This window comes from Gobio gobio (genome assembly GCF_949357685.1).
Source record: "Gobio gobio genome assembly, chromosome: 8".
NCBI lineage: Eukaryota > Metazoa > Chordata > Actinopteri > Cypriniformes > Gobionidae > Gobio > Gobio gobio.
Window position 1 is genome coordinate 48,550,771 of NC_137114.1, and position 10,365 is coordinate 48,561,135.

Genomic DNA, 10,365 nt, shown 5'->3' on the forward strand with positions numbered 1-10,365 from the left:
TACTTTCATTTTAAATAGTAACACATTACAGCAATGTAAAGGCAAACTAATTGAAATACACAAATATTTGTAGCAAAATAATTTGGAATTTGTATTCCAAGTATTGGTAAAAGTGATGTATCTGTTGCTTAGCCTACATCACGTGCTTTACTAGAGCACCCGCAGTAATTTCTTAAAGGTCCCGTTTTTCCTGTGTTTTTGAAGCTTTGATTGTGTTTACAGTGTGCAATATAACATGTGTTCATGTTTCGCGTGTAAAAAAACACTGTATTTTTCACACAATTTACTTATCTGTATACCGCTGTTTTGACTGTCCTAAAAACGGCTTGATGATTTCCTTGTTCTATGAAGTCCCTCCTTCAGAAACACGTAACGAGTTCTGATTGTGCCAGCGGTTCCCGTGTTGTGATTCGACAGCAGCTTAGCGCACGTTGCCCGGAAAGGTCACGCCTCTTACCATAACGTTGAGATGTATGCGCTCAAAGTACAGCGTCCCTGAAGGCCAAACAAAGGTGATTTGACTCTGGGATGAAAATAACAGCGTCTCGACGACATGGCGACAAACACACTCTACGAACGCAACACTTCCTCTTCTCCTCGTGGGAGAACAACAAGACCACGCCCCCTTTTTTGCATATTCTTGTGGGCGGAGGTTAGTCAACAAACTGTTCTACTGGCGTCATTAAAGCAGGGAGTACAGGGATGTAGTCCAAACCGGCCGTTCGCGGTAGGCTTTGAAAAGGAACTTCTGTTAAATAAAATATCTTGCTTGGCATTGAACTTTGAGCTTTATAATTTTACAGGTATTATTTATGCTCTAACAGCAACATTACACACTAACTAAAGTTTGAAAAATGGGATCACGAAGAACAGGACCTTTAAGATTTGATTTGATTCTGGGACCTGTTTAAGAATATGCGGCCCCTTTAAGAATAATGACGCGCACTGAGCATGCGCACAAGAGAGAAGCGCGAGAGACGACATGAGATCTGAGACCAGTTGAAGCTGAAAGCGACGCTGTTAACGATCGTGAATGAAGGACAAATGTGCAATATTTCTGTCGGATGCCTTATATTTCCAGTCTGCAGGTGAGAGATGTTTCTCAGATTACAGAGTTTAACATTAATCAGCTCCAGAGTTTACATGTTTAAGGACCAATGTAATGAAATGCGTTGTGTTGTGTGTCCTGGTTTAGAGTGTTATAATATCCTCATGGGATCCAGGAATAAACTTTTGTCTTCTTTAGACATTATATTTTAGTGAATTTCTCTGACATCATTGGCCGACGTGTCACAGTTTGGATGCCGTGACTTTACTGAGATACCAAATGTTTGAAAGTTTCACAATTAAATAATGTAGTGATCAAATGTAGCACTCTTATGGAAATATGTTGTAATTATCATTTAAATCGGACACATTTTTGAATTGTTTGTCATAAATCAACATCTCAGGGAAATGTTATCAAATCAAAATATGACTTTCTGGTATGAAACCGGACAGATTCCATACATGTCCACTGTAGAGGAAACCAGGACTTAAATCAGGCATTTTGGAAGGCACAAGTGAATAGAGGAAGAAATTATATTGCAATATTCCCATGAAATATTAGATATTATCATGAAAATCTTGCCAATTACTACTCTCATCATTACACTTATATTTGTATTAACGTTACTTGTTGCACCAAGAGCACATTCATATGCAAATTAGATACATTGTATATAATGGGGAAAACCCACTTGTGGCCATTTTACATGCATATTGCATAAAATAAAAATTATATATCAAATCATTCTGTTATATCTTTCATAACATAGTTGAGAATCATCTTTGTACAAATTTTGCTATAAAAAATTCAGTCTCAGTTGTTGACACCAATAAAATGTGCTTAATGTGCCACTTTACAGAAGATCTCAGACATCAGCATAATGAATGAGGTGAAAACAGGGAACTTTTGGAGACAAAGAGGCTTTTCAGCTGCTCAGCTAAACATGATGGTCCTGTTGTTTCTCTCAGACTTTGGACAGGAGTTGAACAAACCTTATTTTAAATACAAAATTATATCTAACTTTTATATTAAAAAAACCTCCATATTCCTAACAGAAAACACGTGTTCACTTAATTTAAGTGTATTAAAATAATTCTTTGTAAATTCAGTAACTTCTCTTTGATTTTTCCAGGTCTGGTCCTGTGGGCGTCAGTATCTCACAGTGATCACAGTTCACACCTGCAGTGAAGCCCCTCCCACAACAATTCACCAATAAATACTGGGAATATTCACATCATCCTACAAGAGAAGGACAAACTCCAGGTGTAGCAGCTGAAATCTGTGTGACTGTTAAAGATGGAGTTTATTAAAGAGGAGATTAAAGAGGAGATTGAAGACATGAGTTATCCAGAACCATCCAGAATAAAACATGAAGATACTGAGGAACAAATAGGTTGGTGTCCGTTCTTGATTCTTCATTATTGACTGCTTTAGTAGCTGTGAAATAATAATCAGTATATGGATGATAAATGATAGAGCAATGCATCTAAATGATCATAAGCAGTGGTGAATGAAGTGGTGAGTAAAAGTACAGATATTCTATTAAAATATTACTCCAGTAAAATTAAAGGGATAGTTCACGCTAAAATGTAAATTCTTTCTTTAATTGAAGACATAATCAAGTTTTTGGATTGATTCATGGTCTGTTGTGGTAATTTGTTAATGCTTATACACTGAAAAATTTCAGTGCAGCGTCGCTGCAAAATCTTCACATGATCAGTAATGTCACGACATTCACTTACACACTGTAAAAGCACAACAGCCAACATCATCTTGAAATTATTTTCTGAAAGTCTTGACTAAGTTAAGAGCATGAAATCCTCCCTGAGCCTCTCATTATTCAGCACATGTAGCCTAGGCCATAAAGTTAGGTTACGTGTCAGGCGATTACAAGCCCGAAGACAAGTCTGCAGCCCACACGTTCTGAACATTACGGCTACATTAGCCCTGTTTACATGCACACTTTTAAAATAATTCCTATTGAAAGATTCGGTGGACAGTTTACATGAGACGTTATCTAAACCGATCATGTGTACTGACATTTCAATCAGAATCATTTTGTGATGCAAGTTTGTCTGCCGCATCAGATTCGTAATGTTGCCAGTTATAGTAACTGCGTGGATCAATAGGCTAGTTCTGTGTTCGTAATTTTTATATTTATTTATAATTTTTGATGTTATCGTTATCAATCCGATAAGAAAATTTGACTTATATATTCAAGCCGATAGATAATGTATTTCTTTTAGCTTCAGACGCGCACTGTCCGCCATGATGGTTTTGAATCGCTTCAAATAGGATTGAAATCCCTTCGAAAAGAAAAATACAGTTAAGTGCAACATGTGCAGCTCAAGTATATAGACATAAAATTATAATGAGAACACCACTGTAAAGAATATATTGTGTTTTAGCGCGTTTGTTGAGGGAAGAGCACGTGCGCGTCCACGGAGTTACACCTTCATGACAAGCACAGTCGAGTTCACTAGTGCATTTGCAGTTTTTTGTGCCATTGTAAGTTGTAATATTATATTTATTCTGTGTATATATGATTTATCAAGTTCGCTTGTGCATTAATTTCATTTTAAGCATATATCATGTGTAATAAGTTTATGTAGTATAAACATCTGATTAATCACATATAGGATGTGTTGAGTTAATAACCCACAGCGCTTCATTGTACCGGTGATCATCTTCAGTTTTAGCGTGCTTTAGGGAAAAAATACTATGGTAGTCAATGGTTGCTCTATCTGCTTGGTTACAATCATGCTTTTTTCATGGCGCGAATATCCGCCAAAGTTCAGATTTTCAATTTGCGCCGCTGTATATGTCTATTCGCATCTTTGCATTGACTTAAAATGTAAATCACTCGCTCGAAACTCTTCATTCACGTCTGGTGTGAACGCACCATAAGACTTTCGTTCATCTTCAGAATATTTTCAATAAAATCAGAGATTTCTGTCCCTCCATTGACAGCTACGCAACCAATTTTGATGCTTCAAAAACTTAATAAATATATTGCTCTGCAAGTAAGAAATTTTTTTTATTTCAAAAACGTATCATACACTATCAAAACGTGAAATATATTAAAATATAGTAAAAGTAAATTTAGGTTACTTCATGTGTCCAAACAAACGGTGTTATTTAAAATAAGGAAAAAGAATGCGTGTTTTCAAAGAATAAAGGCATAAGTGCAAACTTACTATTTGATCTGCTACGGCAGCGGGGAAGATGCATGGACATCGATTTTCGTTATTTTAATGTTATGTTTAGGGTTGTTTTTTAACTAAACCCTACCCGCTGAGACAGTAGTGTGGACATTACCGCATATAAGCGTTACAGTGATCTGCCTCAAACGGCTCGCCCTTTTACAGCCGATTTTGTTGACAAACAACTGACAGCCGTGACCTAAATATGATTTTCATTTATAATAATCCTAAAATGTGGTATTTGTAACTTACTTTTCACCATAGGTCATGTTTGCACGGATCTTCCAAGGATCTCCTGTAATTTTCCATTAGATTTGTGAGTTCAGTTAAAGGGTTAGTTGACCCAAAAATGAAAATTAGCCCATGATTTACTCACCCTCAAGTCATCCTAGGTGTTTATGGCATTCTTCTTTCAGACAAATAAAATTATTTTAAAAAAGTTATTAAAAGAGTTTAAAAGAGTTATTTAAAAAAAGTCTTGGCTTTATAATGGCTTTGTAGTCGATAAAAGTGCAACTATCCATCATATAACTGCTCCACATGGCTCCAGGGGGTTAATAAAGGCCTTCTGAAGCAAAGCAATGCGTTTGTTTAAGAAAAATATCCATATTTAAAACTTTTTATAGACTAAAATAACTAGCTTCCGGCGATACTCTAGTCGACTTGTGCTAAAAGAGTAACCCCTGACGCTACGTTTTTTTGCTCTATCCTCTGCGCTTCTGTGTTTGTCAAAATGCATGCTTCACGGGTTCAGGGGTCACGGGTTACTCTTTCACCATAAATCGATTGTGTATGTGTAAGAAAACTTCCGGTGGATTGCCAAACGCATCACTTCGCTTCAGAAGGCCTGTATTAGCCCGCCGGAGCTGTGTGGAGCAGTTTTATGATGGATAGATGCACTTTTAAGGACTTCAAAAACGACACAACCATTCACTGCCATTATAAAGCTTTGAAAAGCCAAGACTTTTTTTAATAAAACTCCAATTTTATTCATCTGAAAGTGAAAGTGTCATATACACCTAGGATGACTTGAGGGTGAGTAAATCATGCGTCATTTTCATTTTTGGGTGAACTATCCCTTTAACAGGAGACTCGCTCTGAACGGATCATTCAGTGAGTTGTTAACTCAAGAACAGCAGCAATCAGATCAGTGTAATCGCAATGAATCGTTCAGGGCGTACAATTGTAGTAAAAAGTACAATATTATGCTTTACAATGTAGTAAAGTAAAAGTTTCTTAAAATAAAAATACTCTGAGACTTGAAAACTTTACAGAAGTAATGTAACAATGTAAAAATACGTTGTTACTGTCCACCACAGATCATAACTTTTTAATCGTATTGCACATCAAAGATACTTTATATTCACACAGACACTGATGTCTTGTTTTCTGCTGAGTGTTTTTAATTTTTATATTTAACCTCATTGAACTGATTCTGACTGCTTTATATGTTTATTTTAGACCAGATGGAAGTGAAGGAGCAACAACACAAACTAAAGGACGTAAAGATACTCTGTGACATCAAAACTCAAGGAACAAAAGCCAAAAAGCTGCACACCTGCTTTCAGTGTGGAAAGAGTTTCGGACTAATAGGAAACCTTGACATACACATCAGAGTTCACACTGGAGAGAAACCGTATACATGCACTCAGTGTGGAAAGAGTTTTTCTCAAACATCAAGTCTCAATAAACATCTGCGTGCTCACTCTGGAGAAAAACCATTCAAGTGTGATCAGTGTGGGAAAGATTTTCTTTCATCATCACAGCTAAAAGACCACCTGATAGTTCATTCAGATGAGAGACCTCATGTGTGTTCTCTCTGTGGAAAGAGTTTTTCATGGCTGAAGAGTTTTAAACAGCACCAGAAAATACATGATGGTGTGAGAGATCATGTGTGTTGTGACTGTGGGAAGAGCTTTACTACATCTAGTCATCTGAAACGGCACCAAAGAATTCACACTGGAGAAAAACCTTACAAGTGCTCATATTGTGACAAGAGATTCGCTCGGTCTGGAAACCTAAAATCACATGAGCGACTTCATACTGGAGAGAAGCCGTACCACTGTACTCAATGTGAGGAGAGTTTCAAAGATGCAACAGGTTATAGAAATCATCTGATCTGTCACTCTGGAGAAAAGCCATTTAACTGTGATCAGTGTGGTAAAGATTTTATTTCATCATCAAACCTAAAAGAACATCTGCAGGTTCATTCAGATGAATTCAGTTGACTGGAATATTAAGTAGTGAGGAAATTTCATGAATGGTCGTATTGCACAGGTGGCAACTCTATCACGGTACCACGCTTGAGCTCCTGAGAGCGACCCATTCTTTCACAAATGTTTGTAGAAGCGTCTGCATTAGTGATGTTCGGTTCTTGAACAAATTAATCGAACTGAATCGAATGTTAGTTCTGGGATGAGGAGACAAGACACAAAAGCTGAAGTAGCACATACGACTCAAAAGGATCCGAATGAGCCGGTTCAAGCCGAAGTTTGCAGAGGATTGTGATGAGAGTGAGTTGGTGATGCAAGCCTGAGGCACGTACTGGAAATATGCTTATGACTACTGTTATTAAATAACATTTTATTAAAACCTGTTAAAACCTTTATGTCGAGAAATGTTAATACATTTTACTGTAGTTTATTGTGCATGCAGATTATATTTTAAATTAAGTGAAATTGATAAGTTTAGACTGGTTTATTCTTTCTTTATAGACTACTTCAGACATGTAACATATCCACGTTTATGCATGTCTGTAGTGTGTGCTGTATGTGTGAAGCTTTTAGGAATCTTATCCAAGATGTGGGCTACTCAATATTGGTCAATCGTATCCAAAAAAAGGGATGAAACTGTGACCACACAAACATTATTAATTTAAGCGTAGCTGTGGGCGGGCCTGGATGGATCCGATCCAATCAGAAATTCACAAAAAAAATTATAAATACAATGTATAGTTATACATAAACTACTGCATGTGGTGTATTATCAATAACATGTTATGTTAAAAACAGTAAAATTATAAGCAAGCCTGAGAACTATTTAAAAAGTTAAGTCAACATCAACGTAGCACCATTGCAATCTGGCGCGAACAACGCTAACGTTCGCTAGCAGTCTCATGGCATCTTGATTTTGTTTTAGTTAAACAAGTTACACTCACTCATTCAACGCTAGGAAGATGAAAGTGTATTTAAACTGGGTCATTTATGTAGTAGAAATGTGAAATTATTTTTGAATTTGGTGCCTTCTAGACTGAGATAAAACAGAAAATTTATTTTTGTCTCATGTGGATAAAAGACAACAACTCCCAGAATGCACCTGCTTTGCTGCCCAACGAGGCCACTCCCAAAGCCACGGCTATTGGTTATCACTTGCCCACCGCAGCACCGCCCCCACCATAGTTTTGATATTCATAGTAATAAAATCATTTCGTTCTGTTAGAGAACAGACAATACAATTAAAAACTGAACGTGTCTTTTCAATAAAGTGTGAGTGAGCCGAACGAAAGTCACGGCACAAACGCAGCAGGAGTCAGATTTCATTCATCACGAGAGTGAAGAGCTGAGGTAAGCGCGGCAGTCATTCACGACGCGTGTCCAGTCTGGCGCGTTTTCAGATCATGTCTATGGAAGCTTAACTTTTAAGTTTAACCTTTCTCCGGCCTTTGTTTTGTAATTACACTCAGGGTCTTTGGGGTCTCAACAGACCCCAGGCAACAAAATGTAATTTTGTAACAAAACAATTGTTTATTTTTTTTTAGAACAAATGTAATTTTACTCTGTTTATAAATGTTTTTTACTCAACATCCATGCAATTTTTGGAGTATTTATAATTTTTTTATTTTTATAAATAAATTAAAATATATATTTTTAATGGATTTTCACACAAAATCAGTTTTTTTTATGTAGAATTCACTTTATAAAAGACCCAAATTTCTAACTTTCATTCGTGGAGATGACATGGATAATTTTACATCATTTAGTGTAAGATTTTTGCCCATCTTTTGGAAAATACAGTAAAAAAAAGTCAACTTTTACTGGTAATTGGCTGCAGAGCTCCACTATTTGCTATGTGCTATTTGACTGACTGAAAGACATCTTTTCACAAGTATTTTTCAGTTGGATTCTTATCTAAATGTTATGAAATCACATTTATAACAATTAAAATTAATTAATTTAGTCAAAGTTAACATTTTTTTGTACTGAAACTCAAATGTTACATTATGATTAGAATCACACCTGAACAAGAGAAAAGTTGGAGTCTTTAGAGTTTATCATTTATTTCAAACATCTGATTTTCTTATAATTCTACAAATTTAATCTACACTTCAGTTACTAACTGTAACCGAACAAAAATTAACCGAAATGAACAGTTATATTACATATTGAGTAAAAAACATGAACATCAAAATGCAATGAACTGAATAGTAATAACAAGCAATAACAAATGTTTTCGTGTGTGTGTGTGTGTGTGTGTGTGTGTGTGTGTGTGTGTGTGTGTGTGTGTGTGTGTGTGTGTGTGTGTGTGTGTGTGTGTGTGTGTGTGTGTGTGTGTGTGTGTGTGTGTGTGTGTGTGAGGGCATGATCATTTTGCATTGTGGATGTTTTATGCATTGTTGGAATTGTGCCACTTCATTTCTATATGCGTGTTCTGTGTTGTTTTTGTTTTCGAGGAAGAATTTTGTCCATTTTCTACCCTGAGTGTGACTTTTTTATGTCACACGAACATAAAAACAGATATCAATCCAACTTATTTTTTTTATTTGTAGATCTAGAGAGTGTTGACCACCGTACAATGTCTCATGCCATTTGGACAAAGGGAACATCTTTTCTTATTTGAGCTAACGTCATTAGGGGTCAGAAAAGACCCCGAAGACCGGAGAAGGAATAAGCAGCAAACACACCGGGACATTTGTTCTGCACATTACATTTTTTGACGTTGTTGATTCTTCTTGAAATTGTAATGCAGTGGACTATGGCCTACATTAAACTTTTAAATAAAAGAGTTATTGAGCTGTTTACATTGTCATATACAATAAAAGAGCCTTCACAGCGTCAGGAAATAAAAATGAACGCAAAAAACCTGCCTACCTCACCAGAGCATGTGAGCGACTCCACTCATGAACTGGTAAAACAACGTGCGCTCAAATCCCTCTCCGACATAAAATGTCTCTGTAGGCCTACTGTAGCCTATACTTGTTGTAGCCATTAAAATGCATATTTAGTTTCATATGTTTAAATATTATAATGTTATTTTTATTTAATTTACGTTGATTATGAAAAGAGAGCAGGACACATAAGATGCGGAATATAGGCTAGGACATGGAGGTCAGAAATTATTTTGACCACTTAATTAAGTTGTTGTGTAGAAAGCCTTTCTTTAAAGTGAATTTTGTTTTGTATAAATTGTATCTTAATTGTAATCACTGTTTTATCAACCTATTGCCTTGATTTAATAAATAATAAGCAAATATAGCAGACAATGACATGGAGGCGCTGGCGCCGCGTGAACAACGGCTTAAATGAACAACTACTAGAAAAAAAAAACTTTAGTTGGGGGCAGCCCTATAGCTACTTATTTCAGATAGGCCTATTCGAACCAGCATGTCACAAAGGGCATTCTGGGTTGAGCGCGCAGTGCTGAGGGGAATGAGCCTGGAGATTTCAAAAATGCATGGTCATGAAATACCTAGCTCTTCTTTTCTGGTGTGTGTGTGTGTGTGTCCTGTCACAAAATGCGGCGAAAACTCCTACACAACGTTAATAGTTAGATTAAGGTGTGTACATGTCTGTAATGCTCTCTGATAATTCGACTAAAATAGGCATACTCCACATGTCTTAATTCGATTTGCGTCTACTTCGAGTATGACTTTAACCGGATTAAGGTAATTAGAAATTGCTGTTTACATGGTAGCTTCTTAATCAGAGTATTGTCTTAATCAGGTTAATATTGGAGTATTGTTGTCTGTCAGTACGTTTACATGGACAACAATACTCCGATATTAAGCTGATTAAGACCATACTCTGATTAAGAAACTACCATGTAAACAGCAATTTCTAATTACCTTAATCCGGTTAAAGCCATACTCGTATTAAACAAAAATCGAATTAAGACATG

The 10,365-nt window shown here is 36.3% G+C and overlaps 1 protein-coding gene across 1 annotated transcript; it reads left to right on the forward strand.

The window, feature by feature from the left end:
• Nucleotides 1–955: 955 nt before the first annotated feature.
• LOC307129994 (uncharacterized protein) lies at nucleotides 956–7,771 on the forward strand. Its single transcript, XM_079822824.1, has 3 exons — nucleotides 956–1,088; nucleotides 2,181–2,441; nucleotides 5,713–7,771. Exons 2-3 carry the CDS (start codon nucleotides 2,345–2,347, stop codon nucleotides 6,477–6,479), a joined length of 864 nt encoding a protein of 287 aa, XP_079678950.1. The 5' UTR covers nucleotides 956–1,088; nucleotides 2,181–2,344; the 3' UTR covers nucleotides 6,480–7,771.
• Nucleotides 7,772–10,365: the final 2,594 nt, after the last annotated feature.

Excerpts from the sequence above, each read along its gene's own strand:
- LOC307129994 (XM_079822824.1), top strand. The coding sequence starts at position 2,345 with ATGGAGTTTATTAAAGAGGAGATTAAAGAGGAGATTGAAGACATGAGT. Across the intron at positions 2,442-5,712 it reads AGATACTGAGGAACAAATAG|ACCAGATGGAAGTGAAGGAG; the intron begins GTTGGTGTCCGT and ends TGTTTATTTTAG.